Here is a 25,336-nt window from a genome sequence, read left to right as displayed (position 1 = left end):
TGTTCTGTGATCATTGTGTTAACGCATATCCATCGTGCACCGCTTTAAGGACTTCATAAACTGTAGCAGATGCCTGTCTCTCTGAGATATACCAAATCACATCCTTTGGGAAGTAGTATGCTGGAATGGGTGGAAGTTACGCCAACATCATTGCTGACACGTATGTATCAGTCTCATGTCTATAAGGATGAGTTGAATGATTATGTTCAAAGAAGTAAGAGACCTAAAGAAGTTACCAAACAAGTTCATTCAGAAAAAAGTGAATTTTACAGCAGCTTCAGCAAATCAGATGATGTCCTTGCCTGGTTCTTCAGCACTTATATGGAACCCCTGTTGCAAAACTTTTACCTACGTCACAATGAAGGAGATCCTCCAAAGGGTGGCTTCCCTCTTCGTACAGCTGCTTTTGACTGGGCCTAGTCAACGGTACGATATTAACAAAGACACTCCTCAACATGGTCTTCACATGGGTCAATGGATAACATTCTAGCAACAAATCGTAGATACTGAACCTGTTTTAGGATACCAATGGGATATTTCAGAAGCGCATTGCGCTAGTCATCGATACACTACCTGAACCTCACAGACAGTTTAAGATAGATATTTCATCTGTCATACGGACAGAAGAGTGATAGAGCCGATGGAGAAAAGGCCATCAAAGACAGTAGAAGAGAGCTGACTTAACTTGAGAAATCAGAATCTACACCTGTCAGGGCCAATATAAACAACAGCGCTTAATATAGCGCCGCGTGCCATTACTGCTGGAAACCTTATCGGTAAACGTCCCGTTTGGAACTGACGTGTGGAACAAACTCTTATTCGTAGGGCCACACACTGGGGTCAGACACCTGCTCGTTTGGACACCGCCTACCGAGATGGCTGGAATCTGATGGAATGCTGAACCAGTAAGTAACGCTACATCCGCAATCCGCCAGGACCCAGTACGTTGTTCTCGATGGTGAGTATTCATCAGAGGTGAGGGTATCATCTGGAGTGCTCCAGGGAAGTGTGGTAGGTCCGCTGTTCTTTTCTATCTACATAAATGATCTTTTGGATAGGGCGGATAGCAATGTGCGGCTGTTTGCTGATGATGCTGTTGTGTACGGGAAGGTGTCGTCGTTGAGTGAAACCCAGCTCGCGCTGTTCGTCCACGAGACGCAGACGGCCATAGACACTGGTAGATGCTGTTTTTCTTGACTTCCGCAAGGCGTTCGATACAGTTCCCCACAGTCGTTTAATGAACAAAGTAAGAGCATATGGACTATCAGACCAATTGTGTGATTGGATTGAAGAGTTCCTAGATAACAGAACGCAGCATGTCATTCTCAATGGAGAGAAGTCTTCCGAAGTAAGAGTGATTTCAGGTGTGCCGCAGGGGAGTGTCGTAGGACCGTTGCTATGCACAATATACATAAATGACCTTGTGGATGACATCGGAAGTTCACTGAGGCTTTTTGGGGATGATGCTGTGGTATATTGAGAGGTTGTAACAATGGAAATTTGTACTGAAATGCAGGAGGATCTGCAGCGAATTGACGCATGGTGCAGGGAATGACAATTGAATCTCAATGTAGGCAAGTGTAATATGCTGCGAATACATAGAAAGAAAGATCCCATGTCATTTAGCTACAATATACCAGGTCAGCAACTGGAAGCAGTTAATTCCATAAATTATCTGGGAGTACGCATTAGGAGTGATTTAAAACGGAATGATCATATTAAGTTGATCGTCGGTAAAGCAGATGCCAGACTGAGATTCATTGGAAGAATCCTAAGGAAATGCAATCCGAAAACAAAGGAAGTAGGTTACAGTAAGCTTGTTCGCCCACTGCTTGAATACTGCTCAGCAGTGTGGGATCCGTACCAGATAGGGTTGATAGACGACATAGAGAAGATCCAACGGAGAGCAGCGCGCTTCGTTACAGGATCATTTAGTAATCGCGAAAGCGTTACGGAGATGATAGATAAACTCCAGTGGAAGATTCTGCAGGATAGACGCTCAGTAGCTCGGTACGGGCTTTTGTTGAAGTTTCGAGAACATACCTTCTCCGAGGAGTCAAGTAGTATATTGCTCCCTCCTACGTATATCTCGCGAAGAGACCATGAGGATAAAATCAAAGAGATCAGAGCCCACACAGTGGCATACCGGCAATTTTTCTTTCCACGAACAATACGAGACTGGAATAGAAGGGAGAACCGATAGAGGTACTCAAAGTATCCTCCGCCACACTCCGTCAGGTGGCTTGCGGAGTATGAATGTAGATGTAGATGAGTGACTGTAGGAGGATACGAGATGTCTTGGACAGGATTAGTGATTGGTGTAAAGAATGGCAGCTAACTCTAAATGTAAATTAATGCAGATGAATAGGAAAAAGAATCCCGTGATGTTTGAATACTCCATTAGTAGTGTAGTGCTTGACACAGTCACGTGGATTAAATATTTGGGCGTAACATTGCAGAGCGATATGAAGTGGGACAAGCATGTAATGGCAGTTGTGAGGAAGGCGGATAGTCGTCTTCGGTTCATTGGTAGAATTTTGGGAAGATGTGGTTCATCTGTAAAGGAGACCGCTTATAAAACACTAATACGACCTATTCTTGAGTACTGATCGAGCGTTTGGGATCCCTATCAGGTCGGATTGAGGGAGTACATAGACGCAATTCAGAGGCGGGCTGCTAGATCTGTTTGATAATCACGCGAGTATTAACGGAAATGCTTCAGGAACTCGGGTGGGATTCTCTAGAGGAAAGGAGGCGTTCTTTTCGTGAATCGCTACTGAGGAAATTTAGATAACCAGCATTTGAGGCTGACTGCAGTACAATTTTACTGCCGCCAAGTTACATTTCGCGGAAAGACCGCAAAGATAAGAGAGATTAGGGCTCGTACAGAGGCATATAGGCAGTCATTTTTCCCTCGTTCCGTTTGGGAGTGGAAGAGGGAGACAAGATGCTAGTTGTGGTACGAGGTACCCTCCGCCACGCACCGTATGGTGGACTGCGGAGTATGTATGTAGATGTAGATGTAGGTGTAGAATACTCTTTCAGGGCAGTTTTGGCCCATCAAACAAAACTTCGCACTTGTTGCCTAGGCACCTCACGTCTACATCAGACAAACGGTATTTTAAATCATATAGACTATGTAGTGTGACGTGTTTTCGGTCACACTGCTATCTATAATGTAAATATTTCTTTTAAAATATAATTAAATGGTTTTTACTCATTACAAACTGTGAAATATTTACAAAATGTTAATATTTTGTGTTTCATATTGAAAGAACGGGGACCGGAGTGACACCTTCAGCGAAGATCAGCGACTGCTGTAAGATTCCATTTTCCACCATTATTAACGTAATTGTAAAAATGAACATATGAAAAAGATGTATAATTAAACTACTACAACGTTCAGTTGCCATTTTTATTTCGTCCCAAAATCTTATTTGTTGTATGACCCAACATGGATGACAAAAGCAATACGTTGTGTGTGACTGAGTTTATAATACAGCAAAACATGATAAAAATATTTTATCTTGGAAATGTGAAGAAGTGAAATGGTGTGAAAAACATATTTCTCCAAATTTCCGGTTTTTGTCTTGGAGAAAAGTAAAACGCAAAAAGTGAAATAACGGTGTTTTTATAAGTTACTTAGTGAGATACATAAAGTTATGATACATAAAACCAAAGACCATAAGGTAGCGCTTGTCGTCTGCTTATTAAAAAAATCTGAAACATAAAATACTTGACAAAGATTAAAATATTATAAATTTTGTTTAAAGAAATGAAAGGTCGTGTATCTGTGCTGACTGAATCAGAGACTACAAATTATCAATTTAAATTGAACAACATCTCTGGGATTGATTATAAAACACATCACTGAAACCAGAGATTAAGTCAGACTTTTCTAATTCTACACAGTGCTCAACAGCCAAAGTACATTGAATAGGGGTGTGGCTAGTACTTGTATATAACTCTCATTACATGGCTGATGACGTACGCAACAGCAGCCTGGGAATACCCAACATCAACAGATCTTCGACCCCTGCACATGATTAATTGTGAACAATATCCCATGACACAACCGCAACAATGGACCACTCCATTGTACAGTGATACGAGACACTCGAAAGCTCCACGTATCTCGCTACGTGCTTCGCATCACACGTTCCTACACACTTCGCTCGTAAAAATAATCTCCTGGCGAAATTCGGCTCGGCTCGTAGACAAGACACGCTGACTAAACACAACCTGTATATATTCGTCATCCGTTGTTCATTTAGGTCAAAAACATAGAATTTTAATATTCATTGTATCTTTACGCATCCTCATGTATCGTTTATTTTGCGTGCATTACCTGAAGAAGCAGAACAGCGCAAAACAACTGAGGGCGGCAAACGAGACGGAATAGTTCCAATTGGGCATCGCCCAAGACACCAGACCAGCGAGAATCACTCCAACGGCCATGCTGCAGGATGCGTAGCAGTTGATCGCAGTGCGGTTCTTGATATCAGTCAGCTCCAAGCCTGAAACACGAGAAAACGTCATCATATGCTTTCCGTCTTCTTCGGTATCAAATAACACAGACTTCACTTCAAAGATATTCCTGTGACGTTTCGATAATTTACTTGCGGGACAGACACCATAGCAGTATGTATGGTTCCACAATAAATAACTTTTAATGAAAACCTAAAACTGCAAACGAGAAGAATTTACTTAGGCAAGGGCACCTATTCTTCGCCAATTGTACTAAGAATGTTATTCACATTGAAACTGTTAGTTCGTTTGCAGCCTGTTGCCGTCAGTTTTCAGGAGTTTTGGTTTATTTCTTGACATGTAGCATCAGTCACATCTGCGATATATTTCTAAGTCTGCTGATTTATAAATATCGCATATACACTCCTGGAAATTGAAATAAGAACACCGTGAATTCATTGTCCCAGGAAGGGGAAACTATATTGACACATTCCTGGGGTCAGATACATCACATGATCACACTGACAGAACCACAGGCACATAGACACAGGCAACAGAGCATGCACAATGTCGGCACTAGTACAGTGTATATCCACCTTTCGCAGCAATGTAGGCTGCTATTCTCCCATGGAGACGATCGTAGAGATGCTGGATGTAGTCCTGTGGAACGGCTTGCCATGCCATTTCCACCTGGCGCCTCAGTTGGACCAGCGTTCGTGCTGGACGTGCAGACCGCGTGAGACGACGCTTCATCCAGTCCCAAACATGCTCCATGGGAGACAGATCCGGAGATCTTGCTGGCCAGGGTAGTTGACTTACACCTTCTAGAGCACGTTGGGTGGCACGGGATACATGCGGACGTGCATTGTCCTGTTGGAACAGCAAGTTCCCTTGCCGGTCTAGGAATGGTAGAACGATGGGTTCGATGACGGTTTGGATGTACCGTACACTATTCAGTGTCCCCTCGACGATCACCAGTGGTGTACGGCCAGTGTAGGAGATCGCTCCCCACACCATGATGCCGGGTGTTGGCCCTGTGTGCCTCGGTCGTATGCAGTCCTGATTGTGGCGCTCACCTGCACGGCGCCAAACACGCATACGACCATCATTGGCACCAAGGCAGAAGCAACTCTCATCGCTGAAGACGACACGTCTCCATTCGTCCCTCCATTCACGCCTGTCGCGACACCACTGGAGGCGGGCTGCACGATGTTGGGGCGTGAGCGGAAGACGGCCTAACGGTGTGCGGGACCGTAGCCCAGCTTCATGGAGACGGTTGCGAATGGTCCTCGCCGATACCCCAGGAGCAACAGTGGCCCTAATTTTCTGGGAAGTGGCGATGCGGTCCCCTACGGCACTGCGTAGGATCCTACGGTCTTGGCGTGCATCCGTGCGTCGCTGCGGTCCGGTCCCAGGTCGACGGGCACGTGCACCTTCCGCCGACCACTGGCGACAACATCGATGTACTGTGGAGACCTCACACCCCACGTGTTGAGCAATTCGGCGGTACGTCCACCCGGCCTCCCGCATGCCCACTATACGCCCTCGCTCAAAGTCCGTCAACTGCACATACGGTTCACGTCCACGCTGTCGCGGCATGCTACCAGTGTTAAAGACTGCGATGGAGTTCCGTATGCCACGGCAAACTGGCTGACACTGACGGCGGCGGTGCACAAATGCTGCGCAGCTAGCGCCATTCGACGGCCAACACCGCGGTTCCTGGTGTGTCCGCTGTGCCGTGCGTGTGATCATTGCTTGTACAGCCCTCTCGCAGTGTCCGGAGCAAGTATGGTGGGTCTGACACACCGGTGTCAATGTGTTCTTTTTTCCTTTTCCAGGAGTGTATTTCTAAGTCTGCTGATTTATAAATATCGCATATAATATGAAGGAAATTATGGCTAATAGACTGACCGTTTACAAGACTGGCTTTTACATTTCACTTAACCTGCATTTAAAGTTACAAGAGAAGGCCATTGTAGCGTGGCAAGTTGTTCCGAGCGAACTGGTGTTTTACGATAGCTTGCTGTACATAACTTCGGGGGCTGACATCTAGCGGCCTACCCAGGAGACACACGTGCATGTAACAGTGCCTGCCGTGGGAAAGCTAATTTCAATGTCTCTTACTGAACGCGACATTCACCACCTATAATAATCTAAATAAAAGATAGTAGTTTTGTGTAATCGTTTTCAAAATATGTAGACTGCACTTTGTTAGTAATAGAAAGGTGATGTGAAAATCTGAGCTTTCTAGCGGGCATATTTTCGGAGACAGGAAAATTTATTTTAAACTTAGAAAAACTATACTTAAGAAAGGAAATTCACCTGGGAACATTTATGACTTGTTTTTGGTTGTCAATTGAAATACTCACCTGAAGTATCAGGCTATAGAATTATTTAATTGAAATTTAATTTAAAAATTTCAAATACCTTACCATTTTTGTAGTATGAAATCTAGAATAACTTCAGATAGAACTACTAAAATCAATATTTATTATGTGTTACGTGAGCCTGTGAGTAAATGAGAGTGTGTATGTTGGACATTCGTCAAATTTCAATATTACATTAATACTGTCTTAAGTGACGTGCAAGAGTTACACAAGCCTGTTGTGAGAAAATGATCCTGGGTATTTATCCCCTTTGCTGATGACGTATGTCTAGGTGTTATTGCTGTTGTAACAGAGCAGCCAGAAAGTCAGCTGGAGCAAAATCTGTATCTAAAGAATATTTCCGGAATTGCTGTCTTTTCGTTTTCGTTTATTAAACATTACTATAGTATTTGTATGTCAGATTGACGCAAATGGGTCTGTGTATAACGATTGGTGCAGACCAGTTATGGCCCAAGTATGATCACCAGCGAGTATTCTGATTGGGAGTCAATATGGTGAGCCAATCAGAGTTGAGACGGTTACCGCTCGTTACATGATAGTTACACTGGGAGCGAGGCTGGAAAAAGGAAGTCGCTCGCTAGCTTTGAACGTGGACGGTCATGTTGTTAGTGCCAGTAAAAATAATGTGTAAGATGAAGAATTACTTAGTGTTTGAGTTATTGGTGAGCTAAGTCGATAGCAGTTGTTGTTGAGGACTGCTTGGCGAAATTTGAGAGGTTTTGACTAAATCTGTTGGACAGATATTCGTATGCGAAATATTATTCTAATTATGAAAATTGTTTTCAAATCTGTATTGGCCACTGCCCAAAACAATTCGTAAAATTTTTTTGTGGGGAGCATGGGGGCTATGTAAGTAGGCTGTTTAGGCTTTTATATGGGTAACGCCACGTAGCGCTCTGTATGAAAATCACTGTCTGAGCTGTGTGCAGTCTGTGGCTGGTTTGCATTGTTGTTGGCTATTGTAGTGTTGGGCTGTTGGCTGTTAACAGCGCGTAGCGTTGCGCAGTTGGAGGTGAGCCGCCAGCAGTGGTGGATTTGGGGAAGTGAGATGGCGCATTTTTGAGAGTGGATGATCTGGACGTGTGTCCATCAGAAACAGTACATTTGTAACAATGGATGTCATGAACTGCTGTCTATATATTATCATTTTTGAACACTATTGAGGTAAATACATTGTTCTCTATCAAAATCTTTCATTTGCTAACAATGCCTATCAGTAGTTAGTACCTTCAGTAGTTTGAATCTTTTATTTAGCTGGCAGTATTGGCACTCCTGTATTGCAATAGTTCGAGTAACGAAGATTTTTGTGAGGTAAGTGATTTGTGAAACGGGCCAATCTTTTGTAGGGATTACTGAATGTCAGAATGCGTTGCGCCAAAAATATTGTGTGTCAGTTTAAGCACAGTCTTGTACAATTTTTCTAAGGGGACGTTTCATACGTCGACTCTTAGCTGAGGATACCTCACTGGAATCTTCTGATTTTTTCTTGTAGTTTATGTAATAAGTGTAGCTATTGTTTATTGCTGGCGCGTAATTATAGAGAGAATTTCCTTTGTAGTTGTAGTTTTTCATTGTTGTACAGTAAAACACTTGTGGCATGCATGTAGATTTGCACCAAGTATTTCGCAGCTGCGCTTGCAATTAACTCGATATTATTTTCAGTGCTACGTTAATGTGTTTTCTTATTTTGCTCTTCACATTGTGCTTTTCTGTGTTGTCGTGTGAAATATTGTGACAATAATGGCGTGTGAAAAACGTAATACTAGGCTCCAAAGTAAACTGAGAAATGACAGTGAAGACGAAAGCAGTGTGTTAGCGCCACCGTGTAATGAATTAACTAATGTTCAAACTAGTAATTTGGTAATTGTGCATAGGGAAATGGAGCGGGCGGCAAATAATGTTGTAGATAGTGAAACAAGTAGTGAACAGGGAAGCATTATCAATCAATCGGTCGGCAACAGCTCGCCTCAGGAATCCGAAATGACAGAACACAATACTGCAAATACTGTAGACTCAGGTTTTGGGTCCTACCCTTTTTCTCAAATGAGTCAAGACCCATTTTCTGCTCGTCAAAATGTTAATGTTACCGGTGCAAATGCACTACCGAAAAGCATGGAGGAACAGATTCCAGACACTAATACATTATTATTGCAATTAATGCAGCAAATGAAACAAAATCAGAGACAAACACAGCTACAGTTAGACACAATGGAACAAAATCTTCAAAAGTTAGACACAATGGAAAAAAATCAGAGACAAACACAGCAAAAGCTTCAAAAGTTAGACACAATGGAACAAAATCAGAGGCAAACACAGCAAAAGTTTCAAAAGTTAGACACAATGGAACATAATCTTCGGAAGTTAGACACCACGCTTGAACAAACACGTGAGGATTTAACTACTGAGTTACATAAAATCGAAGCGAAATGTCAAAAAGTCTGTAATGACGTAAAAACACAAATTTGTGAGCATTTCCAATCTATTTTTTCGCGTCATGAAAATGCATTACAGAATCACGAAGCAGCTATAAAGGAACTGCAAACTATTGTTCATGAAAATCACGACACTTTGCAAGCTAAAATTGACTCAGTTGCATCTATCGATTCGGTTACGCAACTTGCAAAAACTCAGGAAAACTTAAAGGACACAGTAGATACTCTGAAAATTGGTTCAAAAAGACACGGAGGAAATTAGTTCATTATCAGAGAAAGTAGTTGAACTTTCGGATCAGCTAAATAATTTATCTATGAAGGTAGATGATAATCTGAATGACACAAAACCGGTAGTCTTTAATGACACAGAAGAGTGCGAACAAATCACGAAGTTCAAACAAAATCAGAATCAAATTAATACGCAACACCAAAGAGAAATCCGGGAAGTACAAGATCAGTTGACACAGGTAATACAAGAATTACATATTTTAGAGGACACTCGCGCTCCAATACGGGAAGAGGGACGCAGAAATACAGAACAGCCACTAAACAATAACACAGCGCATTTCGGAAATTATGAAAGAAATTGGCAAGGTGCGCTAATTTTGAAATGGAACCGCCGAAAAGACGTAACAATGACCGACATGCGACTCGCCGACACGATGATTTTGACTATAAGCTGTTCATTACTATACGCAAATTCAAAACATTTAAGAATTCTGGCAACGACATTCATCCACAAGCGTCGCTTCAACAATTCTCTCATTGTTTCCCCCCCCCCCCCCACTGGTCATTAGAGCACAGATTAGAATTTATGTGTGGCTATTTAGAGAACGAACCAGCTGTAAGAATGCGATCGGTCATTCACGATTGCCACAGTGAAGGAGAATTTTATCATTCCTTCCTCTCAGCATATTGGCCTCAAGCTACACAAGACCGAGTAAAACATAGCATCATAATGATGAAACATTTCGAACAAACTGAATTTTCCAGTCTTGTGAAATATTTTGAAGATATGTTGCACAAGAATCAGTACCTGTCAAACCCATACAGCCCCTCAGCACTCATCCACATTTGCTTAATCAAATTACCTGAACATTTACGGCATATTATTTTGGCAGGACGTTGCAAACATGACATTGAAGTTTTTCAGGGACTCTTACAAGAATTAGAAATTGACACTGACAGTTGCAGGACACAAAAACAGGAACACAACAATTACAGCTCACATCCGTCGCAATTCCGCGATGAAATAAATAATAACTGAACACGACAAGGCTATTCTCACAACACAAATCGTGACCAAAACAGACACCACCCGTATGACAACCGTTGGCAGAGTAGTAATAATTACAGGGAAAGATTACCTCTCCGCAGTAGTGACTATCACAGAGACAATCAGAGAAATAGACAATATGGGAACCATAATAATTATTAACAAGGGAGACAGAATAACTTTAGATGCAACGGTCCAGTGTGCAGTTACGATTCAGGAAGAAATTCTCCACCATGTGACCGACAAGAAAGAAACTATGGAATCTACCGACATGACGACAGACGATATGATTGTAACGACAGACCTGAATTGCATCAGAACTGGCGGGATTCAAACAGGGCAGGGCCCTCTCTACAAGGTGAATTTGTAGAAGTTAGGTCTCCAAATCCCAATAACAATGTGCGCCAACAAAGTGACAATAGGCAATGACTCACACCGCTGGCAGCCACAAAACATAACAACATTGCATATCCTGTGATTAACATTACAGTAAATGACGTAAAATTTACGGCAGTACTTGACTCTGGCAGACCCATTTCAGTAATTAGTGAAACAGCCTTTAGCAAATGCAACAAAACGAACGATTGCCCCACACTTCCATTACGTAAGATTAAATTACAAAGTGCTATCGTTGGAAAAAGTGTAGATGTACGCCAACAAACCAACGTAGAATTCTTTTGTCAAAGTGATAGCTTCTCTATGAACTTTCTTATTGTTCCATTATTGTCGACGGAAATTATATTGGGAGTAGACTTTTTGAATGAATACAAAGCAATCTTAAACTTTCACGATGCTGAAATAAGTGTAGAGAAAGAAGGTAAGTCAATAGCTTTGAAATTTGAAGATTGGCTCTCAAACCATGACGAGGAAATTAATCGGCTTTACCTTCTGTTATACAACAGTTCGGAATTTTCTACGGAACTAGACACTAACAATCACTCTGCAAGTACTGACAGGGATGATATCGACGACATATTTGAAACTAATGAGTTAATTCAGAATAAAATCCAAACAATTGAGAATTGTAATGACACTGATAGGCAGGACCTTTTTGAGATTTTACAAGCACATTCCACAGTTTTTACTCACAAAACAGGAACAATCAAGGGATTTCAAAACCAATTTCGTGTTCGTGAGCATACTAAATTTTGTGTTAGACCATACGAAATTCCAGCACATTATAGGAACCGTGTTAGAACAGAAATACAATCTATGCTTGATGAGGGCATTAATGAGCCTGCAGTAAGCTCATACAACAATCCATTACATGTTGTTGAGAAGAAAAGTGGATCGATCAGACTTGTCTTACATTCGAGACAAATCAATACCATCATTATTCCTGAAACAGACAGGCCGCAAACGATGGAAGAACTTCTTCAAAATTTTAATGGTGTAAAAGTGTTGTCTTCTATTGATCTCAGATCCAGCTTTTATCAGATCGAACTTCATCCAGAATGTAGAAAATACGCAGCTTTCCTTTGTTTCTGCGTTTGTTATCAATTTCGGAAACTTCCTTTTGGTTTGAACATTTCTTCGGCAGCATTCATTCGCGGGCTAAATTCCATATTACCTGAGTTCTTAAAACGTCACATCACCTTACATGTGGACGATATTCTGATAGCAGAAGCTTGATGGGACCAACATAATCGCATCCTCAACAGTTTGTTACGTATTGTTGCAGAATCTGGAATTACAGTTAACTTGGAAAAGTCTGAATTCGGTAGGTCTAAGGTGAGGTTTTTGGAACATATTATTTCTTCTGAAGGCATTCACCCGGATCCTGAAAAGTTAGAAGCAATCAGAGCCATTCCAGTTCCATCCACAAAAAAACAAGTCCCCAGTTTTCTAGGTCTCGTAAATTTTTACCGTCGTTTTCTGAATATGCAAATTCTAGTTACACCAAAACTTTGTTCTCTCACTGGAAAAAATACTATTTAGAACTGGGACGAACAAGCACAGTTGGAATTAAATTCTTTGAAAGAATCGCTTTTAATGCGCCAATACTAGCTAATCCAGATCTGTCACAATATTTCTGCCTTAACACGGATTCTTCTAAAGTCGGTCTTGGTGCCCATTTATTTCAAGAAGCCATAGAAAATGACACTACTGTTCAGAAAACCATTGCTTTTGCTAGCCGAGTGCTAACAAAATCTGAAAAAAATTATTCCGTTACTGAATTAGAAGCTTTACCTATCGTTTGGGCATTTAACAAATGCCGTTTCTTTCTTTCTGGCAAGCACGTAAAAGTATACAGTGATCATCGTGCATTACAATTTCTTATGTCTTCAAAATTAAATCATGACAGGTTAAAACGTTGGGCATTGTTTCTGCAAGAATTCCACTTCACAATAGTCTATGTTCCCGGCAAGGAGAACATTGTTGCGGACGCACTGTCACGTGCACCAGCTGGGCTTGAGAAAAGTAACACAGAAGGCAACCTCGAGAAAAATTTCAGTATTCTATACATTCAGAAAGTCGCCTTTGAAAACTTCATCACCACATCTTTAAAGGACATTGCTCATGAACAAGATAAAGATCCGATTTGGAAAGACATCAAAAGTAAATGGCATGAAAAGACGCACACTCAGATTCAGCATTATTATCTGGTTAGAAACAACATACTCTTCAAACGCTGCACTGTTGATGACAAGCTATGGGTACTTTGCATTCCAGACGATTTTGTTAATAAGCTCATGTGGTACATTCATTTCAGCTACGCACATTTTGGTCCACGAAAATGTTATCATATTCTTCGAATGACTTGTTATTTTAACAATATGGAAAAGAGAATTGGAAGAGTCTTGTCTATTTGTAAACTTTGTCAAAAGGCGAAACCATCTACTATCTCACATCGTGCTCTGTTGTTTCCTATCATTCCTTCTAAATTAAAAGAATTTGCTGCTGTTGATCTCTTGGGACCCCTTGTCAGAACATCGAATGGATTTTCGTACGTTCTAGTCGGTGTTGAACTTACTTCAAAATTTGTTTCTTTCACTCCGTTACGTAAAGCCACTGGACGGTCTGTATCCAACGCCTTTGTTAAAAATTTCTTACGTGAAGTTGGCCATGTTGCTAAAGTCATTTCAGATAACGGACCGCAATTCAAATCTGCTGTTTGGTCACGCATGCTTCGGAACCATAAAATCAAACCTGTTTTTATTTCATTGTACTCACCACATTGTAACCCGTCTGAACGGATTATGAAAGAAATCAATAAGCTTTGCAGACTTTATTGTCACAGAAAGCATCAGCATTGGGACAGATATTTACACTTATTTCAAAATGTGCTGAATGAAATGCCTCATGACTCCACAGCGTTACCACCTTCTCTTGTACTGAAGAATGAAGAACCACTGAACAGAATCACACAGCTTGTACCTTTCCCGAATACAAGTAAACTTCGACACAAAGACATAATTGATTTGGCTATTAAAAATATAAAATCTGCAGCAGACAAAAGAAAAAAACTACACGGTAAAGCAAATGCAAAGAAATTATATATTGATCAGAAAGTTCTCATTAAAGCTCATTCATTGTCACATAATAAGTAAACACTTGAGTCACAAATTCTTTCTGATTTACAATGGATCTTACAGAATCCGACGTATACCACATGATAATTGCGTTGAAGTTGAAACTCTACGTACTAGGAAGAGTAAAGGATTGCACTACATTTTACATGTAAAACCGTTTATTGAGAGGTAACTTTTTTTTAAAATTTTGTCTATACTATAAAATTTTTCACTTCACGTTACTAGTACTCTTTGTCATACTTAGAAACTGTTAATATGTAACTATGTTTTAAAATAAACTAACCAGTCTATAACCTAGGGAACATATTTAGACAGTAATTACGAATGCATTGTTATAGTGAACAGACGACACAGTGTTATTGTGTGTGTACATTCTTGCTTGTTAGTGGCACGATTACGTAACGACCATAAGGCTCACATACTTAGAACATGTACCGGTACTGCTAATGACATTTTAATGCAACATTTTGGTTTACTTGAAAATACATTCTGGATTTAAAGTACTTTCTGAGAGACATCAGATGACACAGTGGTTAGTTTATTTGAGAGCTACACGATTATATCACGACGCTGCTAATGAGTGACACAATTTATATTATTGCTTTTGCGCTGTATCTGTTTTATATCTGCACAGTTTTTCTGTATTATTCTGGAAAGTAAAATATGTTTTAGTAGTAACTTTTGTGGTATAGCTACAATGAAACAGCCTTTTTCGTAGCACAACAATACGTTACATTATAGTACTTTCTTGATCACGGTAAGGTATGTAATAACTACAATATTTATACGCAAAGCATTTCAGTTTCGTTTATGATGAGGTAAGTACATTGACCTCAGCAGAACTTTGCTTACAGAGGATGATAACTACGACAGTTCCACAGAACTATCTTACGGCAAGACGCACATTTAGCGCTACAGGACACGCATTTGAGTTATTAATTTTGTACTTAAACCATTTATTTTTCAAGATTTTGAATTACAAAGAAAGTTTTCCGTGATACGTTTCATTCCATTGCTGTAATCTGTAACACCTGAGGGTATAATTACATTAATCCTCAGGGGGGTACACGCTTACTTTGTGTACCATGTGTTTGGCAAGCACAAGGAGCCCTAGCTAATATGGTATTTGCTTATACAACTTTACACATCGGTACCATATTTCTGTAACACAGAATTACACAGCTATCTGATTATTTAACAGAGAAACAAACATTTTTTTTACTACGTCAGTGACAGATGTTTACGTTATTATGCAGTTGGATAACTTCACACTTATGAAGTTGTATTTGGTCTGTACTTTGTGAACTGTTCATATTTTTTTGGAACCATTGTGATATTATGAGAGCTTTGAATGATATATTTGGTATGGGATCAGGATTTTTAAAGTACGATTGAGGTAGATGACACTATTGAAATGAGCAGAGATTTTGTTTTAGGTTTTGACATTATTGCAGAAAGCTACGACGTTTTTGAGATTTGACTGAGGTGTTATGATGTTATTTTTATGACGACGATGTGTATTATGCTGTTGAGGTATGTTTATGATCAATAAGCTGATTCTATATGAGGAATTTGATTATGCTATTTATTTATTATGATGAAATATTGATGTGTCGTAGCAAGACTGACGTGTCGACGAATATGTATATGTGTAATAAGGTACGGAGTAATGAATAGTGGTTAGGGACTCCGACTTGTGAAAAAGGATGTTGGAAACCAAGCATCGTACTTCAAGAGTTATGTGTGTAAATGCGTGAATGTATCACAATGCCGGCGAAAATTTTTTGGACACTGTTATATTCATAGGATTTTGTTTCTACACATTTGCAACGCAAATTCTCGACCTGTGAAATTTTTTATATGAGACTGTCACTGTAGTGCTAACTGGTGTCGTAAATATTTTGGTAAGAAAGTTAAGTTACCACCTTCACGTAATGCGTCGTTGGCAGCCCGCTGCACGACAGTTGCCTGAAAAAAAGCCATTAGTGTGTGCCTTTCAGAGCCACAGGTGGAGAAGAAAGGAGGCCATTATCCTCGCTATTGACATTTCTTTGTAGAAAGCATCACAAATACGACACGCTCAAACTTGAAAACATATGATTACACTGTAGAGCCCGTAATTTATGATATTTACTGAAATGCCTAATGAAATGATGAGAAACATTTTATATCTATTGTCTTTCTAGTTGAGAGATTGCTCATTTTGTTTAATATCTGGTTTCCAGCTGTGTTGCAGCACTGGCTTTATAAAATAAAATTAAGTGCATTTGCTAATGTGAACACTTTCTGCCAACAGATCTATTAAATAATAATTTTATGATCCATATTCTTCGAAAAAGGAGCACTTGGAATGGAAAGAACAATAAGAAGGGATTAATAACAGTAACTACATACATAATTTTCTTTTTGACTACTTGGTAATTTTTTTGGTAGAGTAAGTTATCGTGATGCATCACTCTAGTGTTAAGATGTAACATAGGTATTAAACATGGCCATTTTACTGTAATATTTTTCCTGCTTGAGCTTTGTCATGTTTAGATACAAGTTATTGCATTTGCTGCTGCTGTTTTCCAGGCATAGTGCTACTAAATTTCACTTTGTATTACTCTGTTAAGCCAGTTTTACTACTGATTTATTTTTCTTGTTGCTGCACATTGGCTCATATTAGTTGTAATGTTGCATTGTTTGGTAATTTAGATTTACTGTAGCTTGCTTTGCCAATTTCCATTTTATTGTCATTGCTGTTTGTGTTAATTGTTTTGTGCTGCTGCATTGCCTCATCCCTTAGTTTAGCGTCTGAGCTCAGTAGATTTAAGTTAGCTTAAGGTGGGGTAGGCTATATGTGTGAACGAGTTGTGATGAATTGGAAGAAATGCATTGAGAAGCTATAAGAAAATGGTTTGGCCAAAAAAGAATTTTGAAAGAGGATGTGAACAGAATATAGAAAGCATGCTTGGATAGGATTTTTTTTGGTGGAAACAAATGTTGAAATAAGAGGAAAGATCTACAGAACGAACTTTTGGGTTGGACTGCAGTACCAAATGTCACACTGAAAACGAACCCTGTCTTTCCTTTTGTACTATTCCGCTATATGTTTATGTGCCCTTGTGTATTTGTCTTTTTCCTGTCTTTAAGTGTTTAGCTAATAAGATTTATGTTGTAGAATTTTCAAATACTATGTTATTTACTTTGTAAAGATGTTTAGACATGATTAATTCTGTTCTGTTTCAACACTCATGTGTGAAATTAATGTTTCGCAAACTATTCTCATTATTTTATATATTTACTTATTTCATAATTACTGTAACACTGATGTATATGTTTATTTCTAGTCTTTTGTAAAGACTGTGTTACTACAAATGTTATCTGTACTGTTATGTTCTTTAATGATGTATTTTGTACCTTTGGTATTGTATTCTTATGTTATAAAATTGAAATTGACACCAGTTCATCAACTTAAGTAACTTGTAAGTTACATTTCACTGCACACGTTTCTATTGGTCATAGTATATGCACAATATGTGAAAAAAAGAGGACTGTTAGTGCTCCCACGTGTGTTGATAATTCAGGAAGGGACTGGTTAACAGCATTGCTGGTTCTAAGGACAGTTCCAAAAACTTTGTGAGTGCACAAGTGGTGGTTTATGGACTTGCTATATTCTCTTCAAGACTCTTCGATGGTGATTGTGCACCTGCACAGATGGCTGCTGGCCGTCTCTACAAGGACTACAGTGGGTCTGCACCTTTGATGACCCACCAATACCATTATTTCTTGAAGGACTGTAGTGGGTCTGCACCTTTGATGACCCACCAGTACCATTATTTCTACAAGGACTGCAGTGGGTCTGCACCTCTGGTGGCCCATCAATACCATACTCTCTACCAGGACTACAGTGGGTCTACTCTGTGACGACCTACCTACCAATATTCTTCAAACCGACGACTGAATGCTGTGGGTTTGCTCTGTTGTGGACCATCAGATGTCTGCATGTCAAGAGTCATCACTGTCTTTCCGTTGGAAGGACAACACTACTTCTTCAAGACTGCACTACTTCCGTGTGCACTTTCTTTTACTGCTCACACTTTGAGAAAAAAAAACACTGCAGTTTTACTGTGATGAATGATCATGACTGTCTTTATGGACTGTGAGAAAATTTTAGCTTTTGACCAACATTGTATCAATAAGTGTGTGCATTTGATTTCTTTGTTATTGTAATTATGAAAATTTTTTTCAAATCTGTATTGGCCACTGCCCAAAACAATTCGTAAAATTTTTTTGTGGGGAGCATGGGGGCTATGTAAGTATGTTGTTTAGGCTTTTATATTGGTAACGCCACGTAGCGCTCTGTATGAAAATCACTGTCTGAGCTGTGTGCAGTCTGTGGCTGGTTTGCATTGTTGTTGGCTATTGTAGTGTTGGGCTGTTGGCTGTTAACAGCGCGTAGCGTTGCGCAGTTGGAGGTGAGCCGCCAGCAGTGGTGGATTTGGGGAAGTGAGATGGCGCATTTTTGAGAGCGGATGATCTGGACGTGTGTCCATCAGAAACAGTACATTTGTAACAATGGATGTCATGAACTGCTGTCTATATATTATCATTTTTGAACACTATTGAGGTAAATACATTGTTCTCTATCAAAATCTTTCATTTGCTAACAATGCCTATCAGTAGTTAGTACCTTCAGTAGTTTGAATCTTTTATTTAGCTGGCAGTATTGGCACTCCTGTATTGCAATAGTTCGAGTAACGAAGATTTTTGTGAGGTAAGTGATTTGTGAAACGGGCCATTCTTTTGTAGAGATTACTGAAAGTCAGATTGCGTTGCGCCAAAAATATTCAGTATTCAACTACTGAGCATTTTTGTCGAGCAGTTCTTTTCTTAGAAATCCACAAGAAGGACCGAATGTAATAACTCTTATTAGTGATGAAATTAATGACTGTGGAAACGTTGTTTCATTTGGGACGGGTTTGGACAGATTTCTGGCTGCTGTGTGTGTGGAATGTGTGTATGAATCGTGAACTGGAAGGAAATAGCCAGTAGTTTAAATGTGGACTAAATAGTACCTTTTCTTTTGTTATCAAGGACAAAATAAACATTATTGTATGGAAATTTCGGACATTATTTTCCAGAAGCCAATTCATTTTGCTACTGCCCGATAAAATTGGATGACAGTATTTCTACAGAACTTTCTTTCATAACTAGAGTTGCGCGGCCTCAGTAATTGTAGATATTCGGTGGTGTTGTTTATCAACGCTTATTTTACATCATCTTGTAAGTATCTATGTTGCCGAGTGAAGGGACACTGAGCAGACGCCGTTCTGACGTAGGTGAATTTTAATTTGCAGCCTGAACAGTAACAACGACGAATAGACACGAGAAATTAAACCGCGACCCACCGCAGCCACGACATTCGTAACGTGGATGTATTTCAAAGTTTTTATACTTTTAGTTGTTCATTAGGACAACGTAATGTGTAAATAGTAAGGCGTACTACTTAGACAATTCCGAGAAAACTGCAAGAGACTCCTTACGCGTCAGTGATATCCCGGTGCGCAGCCACCCTGAACATGATATGACGGTGGTCATGTGGTTTGCGTTCAAGCTCCATCATCGGTTAATCAGTGGACCGAACCCCGCTCATGTTTTTCTTAATTTGTATTTTTTTTAAACAGTAGTCATATTATTTCATACATATTGCAAGGAAATGTGATGAAAAGACAAGTATATTTGCATGAACTTTTACTGAATTTCTAATGTTATTCTGGTATTTTCTAATTTATATTGGTACAAAAACTATTATACTTATAATTATCTAGAATTAAACGACCAAACGCATAATGCTATCCTGAAAACGTATGCCTGTCGTGATTTCCGAAATCCCATGTACCTGCAGCCGGGTAAGGTACCGAAACTGCTTCGCACGCTGGACGCTTCGATCTGCAGACACAGGTTTCAAGGACGAGGGACGGGCTTGGGAAGCCCGAGTCAGATGTCGACAAATACAGAACTTTATCCAATAATACAATGAGTTACAATATGCCAGAGCATGAGGGTGCTGTGCAGTTAATTGTCCGACGTGCTTTATACAGAATTTGCGGAATATATTTTTCACATAGACACAGAAAACATGAATTAAAACGGTATCTAGCACATCGAATTAATGCAACTTTCACGCATGCACAAGGAATCTTCTGCCGCCGATATTTTATAAAGTATGTCTTATTCCGACAATCTGGATGCAATATTTTCGTAAATATTTAAAGTCAGTACTGCCACTGGAATGTTTTTTATTTGCAGTGTTACATTTACACGATCATGATTTCGGCTTTACAATGCCATTATCAAGTGTTTCAATGTTATACAGTGCCTAAGACGGCATACTGTCGTATTTAAAATACAGTACTAGACACATTGTCTAAGGGTTAATATTTCTGGCAAAAGCCTACTGCTTTGTTTTATCACTGAGCCAACTGTCATTCAGTCAAGATGGTATACTCAGTGATAAAACAAAGCAGTAGGCTTTTACCACAAATATTGACCCTTAGACAATGTGTCTAATAGTGTATTTTAAAAACGACAGTATGCCATCTTAGGAACTGTATAACATTAAAACACTTGATAATGGCACTGTAAAGCCGAAATCATGATCGTGTAAATGTAACACTGGAAATAAAAAAAAATCCAATGGCGGTACTGACTTTAAAGAAATATATTATGGCAGTGGCCCCACATTATGAAAAAATTATTTTCGTAAATATCGGTGCCGAAAACTGTCGATGTATGACTGGATGCATTTTAATAGCATATTCACGAGAATCAAGTTGTCGTTCGTTGTTAATCAGAAGTGAACAGGTTTGAAAACCCTCGACAAAATTTTTAATTTTCCTGTTGAAATAAAAGTCCCAGAATACTTTTTGTAATAATAAAAATTAGTAAACAGAGAAATATCAATGAAAATTCAAGAAAAGTTCATGAAAATGCACGTACCTTTTTATCATATTACCTTTCAAATGTAATATGTACGAAATAATATGACGAGTGTTGAAAAAAAAATATACCGGTAATTTAAAAAAAAGATGAGCAGGGCTCTGTCCAACGATCCACCGATTATGGAGCCTGAACGCTAACCAGACGACCACCGTCATTTAATGTTCAGGACAGCAACACACGGGTAGGTTAATGAAGCATGAAACTTGTCTTGCAATTTTCTCCAAATTTCCTAGGTAATACGCCATAGTACTTGCACGTTATGCTGTCCTAATGGATTTATAAAAGTGACCCGAAAGTCGTGGCCTTCACTTGTTAGTAACTGAAATCCTCTCGCGTAGGTGTGTTAGCTGTTCTGAAATTAATCGAAGTGGCAGAAGCAGTTACTAAGTCGAAATGCCAGTTGTTTCAACTATTTCCACGTCCAGGTGGTAAACAAGGTAGGAGTCGATGTATAAGGGAGAGCAGCATGGTCGCCGTGAAGAATCTCTGCTGAACTTTTACCGGCATGCGGGGCAGTGCGGTATGTAGCCAAAAAACGAAGCTGGGCCTCTTACAGCAGGTGATGGCTCAGCAGCTCATCGAGTTGAGTCTTGACTGTCCGCACAAAACGTTCTCCCCAGCGGTTTGATGCAGGGTGAAACGGGGCAGTGTGGACGAGGGAAATCCCAATGGCAGCACAGAATTGCTTAAACTCAGTCGAAGTAAAGCGTGGACCATTATCTGTAACGATCGTTTTGGATGTCCCTCGACAGCAAAGAGAAGCCGGAGAATTTTGATAGTCTCAACAGAAGTGGTGTTCATCGTGCAGGATACGTGTGTGTATCCTGACCCAGAGTCGATCAGGAAGAGCCACTGAGATCCATGAAACGGCCCTCTAAAATCCAAGTGGATACGTTCCCACAGAGGAACAGCATCCGGCCACGAAAAATGCTGGCACGGGGTTGCTGCCTGACGTGTTTGGCCCGTGGTGCAGGCCGACACGAAGGAGGCAATGTCTTTATCCAATCAGCACCAATAAATGTGTCGGTGGGCTTTGGTGGGGACGATTCCTCAGTGGCTAGCGTGGAGGAGACCGAGAAAACGGCGGCGGGATGACCACCTGGGGATAACTGATGTCGCGCACAAAAAAGTCACACTTTTCTTTCTGGCAACGCATGTTAACCTCGGAAAAAATTCTGAAACAGCCTATCCAGCTTGTCCGCGAGATCCACTGCGGACGAGCCACCGACGATGACATCGTCCAGATATTTTGCCGCACTGGGCACCTGATTTGTGAGGTGTTCCAAATAACGTTGGAACATGGCGGGGGCGCTGGCAGTGCCAAACGGAAGACTGTTAACCGGGAAAGTCCACGCTCGGTATTGATGCCTAGGATCTGCCGCTATTCCTCGTCCAACGGCAGCTGCAAATAAGCATCGCGCAAACCAATGTTGGCGAAAACGGTCGAACCCGCAAAACGTGATTATGTCGTCCACCGATGGGACAGGATATGCATCGGCGACTAACTGAGGATTTACTGTGACATTAAAATCGCCACACGTGCGTAAAGCACCGTTAGGCTTCTCGACCAACACGGTAGGCGTCGTCCAGAGACTGTGCGCGATGGGAGAAAGGGTGCCTTCGCCTCGTAAGCGGCTAAGTTCCACCTGGAGCCTGTCTCGGAGAGCAAAGAGGACCGGGCGGGCATTAAAAAAACGAGGGATAGGAGAGGGAAGAAGCTGAACACGTGCAATTAAGCCCTTCACCCCTGGTGTAGAGGATGAGAACAACATTTTGTACTTCCTTTGCAACAGGGCAAGGAGGGTACCTGAGGAGGGGATAGAGACCGCCTGTACCTCGTCCAGACGACCAAAAATGTCCAAACCCAGAAGGTTAGCGCCGGGGGACTGACATACCGTGTCAATTTGGAAGACCGCAGGAATATGCGCGACCTCCAAGGTAAGGAGGAAAAGTGCTCCCGAATGGGGAATGTCGGTGAATACCTGTCCTTTAATGGAATGCGAGGCTTCCAGGTCCTGTGGTGACGATTCGTGACAAGCCTGTACGTTCGAGGGAAGCGTGGCATCTACTACGCGATGTACAACGACGGTATAGCCCGTTCGGCTGCAAGCCGTGCCCCTTCCTCTCTGGTGGTGGCACTGCGACCATTGGTGAGTCCGGAAACAGTCCGGACATGATGGAAAACGGGCGAAAGACTTTGTCACGGAGTGTACCAACGGACCGACGGGACTCCCGCTCAGCGCTCGGCAACTGGCGAGCCGCGAAAACGGCCAGATCAAAACGCGGTGGTTGTAGCCGGTGAGACTGTTCGAACGCACGAGTGATCGGCAGACACGTGTCGAGGGATGGGTCCCGTACACTTCAAAATATCAGCCCGTTACGACAGACAGTATATCCCAGTCGAAAAAACGGAATTTCTGTGAGCAAGTGCCAAGCGAATAGTGGATCTGCAAAGTTACCGTGTTTTCTCAAAGTAACGTTTCTATGTTTGCAGTAACACAGAAAAACGTTGTAACTGCACAAATTCAACGTTGTTCGTCCAGGAAAATAAAAAAGATACTGCTATACTGCTATTTATTTCAAAGATAACGTGAGTAATTGTGTAGTAGCTGGTACAAAAGTATGCAACATGGTGTTTTGTGTCATGTACACTGCTTGAATCAAGGAAACCCATATATGTAAGCATGAATTACGTAAGCAAAAAACGTCCAGAATGCAGAATATATCAGTTAAATAAAAAGGAAAACCCATATCTCATTCATTGTGCACTGGAACACACGCTCATTTGCTCCACAGTGTGTGAACGAATACAGTTATTGAACGTTTCGTCAATGAAACTGTCGGTGTAGACAAGAAAAATTTATGTGTACAGTATATCACTAACTCTGCCGCAGGATCTGCTATTATCTGCCTGTAGTTTTATAATGAAAATAACTCTTAAGACTATATTAACTTAAAATGTAATTTGTATCTAACTTCATAAGCCACGTACGAAAGAGAAACATGAGCGACAAAGTCGCAGAGAGCGCGATCATAATGTGAATGTTGCGCGTTGTAGCTCGCTCCGGCCCAACGTCAAAATATATCACTTATTTGCTCACGACTGGAATGAGGTATCGCCCTCCTTCCACCGTTAAAAGCAATTTCGATTGTCAGCCACATTTCGTAAGCAACAAACTATGACCTAGAACCCACCAAAAGTAAAATGGGTAGGCGACTACTTTCTTCAATGCAAACGTTTCAGTATATGCGTGGGGTTTACTCACTTGGGATATATCACAATAACAATAAGCAATAACGAGAATAATACCTAGTTCGCTATCAAGCTGTGATGTCCTACTATAAGACGCAGAAAACTCACTTCTTTTTTTTTACCGAATAGTTTACCCAAAATCGAAGGAGAAATACTGTATGGCGGCCGGCCCCTGTAGCCGCGCGGTTCTGGGCGCTTCAGTCCGGAACCGCGCTGCTGCTACGGTCGCAGGTTCGAATCCTGCCTCGGGCATGGATGTGTGTGATGTCCGTAGGTTAGTTAGGTTTAAGTAGTTCTAAGTCTAGGGGACTGATGATCTCTGATGTTATGTCCCATAACGCTTAGAGTAGTAGTTCTAAGTCTAGGGGACTGATGATCTCTGATGTTATATCCCATAACGCTTAGAGCCATTTGAACCATTTTACTGTATGGTGGAAAACACGCGCAAATCCCAAACAACTGTTTTTAATTTTTTAAGCGAAAAGTAAACGTTTTGCTTTGCAGCTATCTACAGAGAGGGATCTAGCTTTGCTTCATTTGCATAAAACAATTTTTTGAAGCACAGCGAGTGACTTCAAAATAATGGAAACAGCACGCTCCACCTCACGTCTCCGGTACTCATCTTTTCGAAGCGCCATTTCTGGCTACAAACGGACGTGGCACGTTCCACAAAGCGGTACCTCTGTGTGAATTGGCTCAGTTGTTAACAAGGAGGTGGTGCGAAACAGACCCACATCCCTGCCACGCATTTCTGTGCGAACTGGGCCTTCAAGTTGAGTTTCTACGACTCTTCAACGCATTAACCACGGGGAAAGCTCAGGAAAAGAATATATCAGCGTAGTATGAAATTTTCAAAAAGCTCTCCACTAGCAAGTATACATGTACCAACCTGCCGTCGCAGTGAACTGCTGACCTGTTGATGTGTCCCTTGAGGACTGTGTATTGTTCCACACCCTCTCACATTACGTGCATGGAAACTGTGTTCATCTTGTACCAGGACT

At 40.9% G+C, this 25,336-nt stretch overlaps 1 protein-coding gene across 1 annotated transcript in view; it reads right to left on the bottom strand.

The window, feature by feature from the left end:
• LOC126177112 (solute carrier family 22 member 7-like) overlaps nucleotides 1-25,336 on the bottom strand; it is a 224,135-nt gene that overhangs the window by 53,707 nt on the left and 145,092 nt on the right. The window contains exon 5 of the mRNA XM_049924380.1: nucleotides 4,349-4,517. Coding sequence (XP_049780337.1) covers nucleotides 4,349-4,517 — 169 coding nt within the window. The remainder of the gene's footprint in view (nucleotides 1-4,348; nucleotides 4,518-25,336) is intronic.

This window comes from Schistocerca cancellata, chromosome 3, assembly GCF_023864275.1.
Source record: "Schistocerca cancellata isolate TAMUIC-IGC-003103 chromosome 3, iqSchCanc2.1, whole genome shotgun sequence".
In the NCBI taxonomy this organism is placed as follows: Eukaryota; Metazoa; Arthropoda; class Insecta; order Orthoptera; family Acrididae; genus Schistocerca; species Schistocerca cancellata.
Note: the sequence above shows the minus strand (reverse complement) of the source record. Positions and strands in the feature narration are given on the sequence as shown.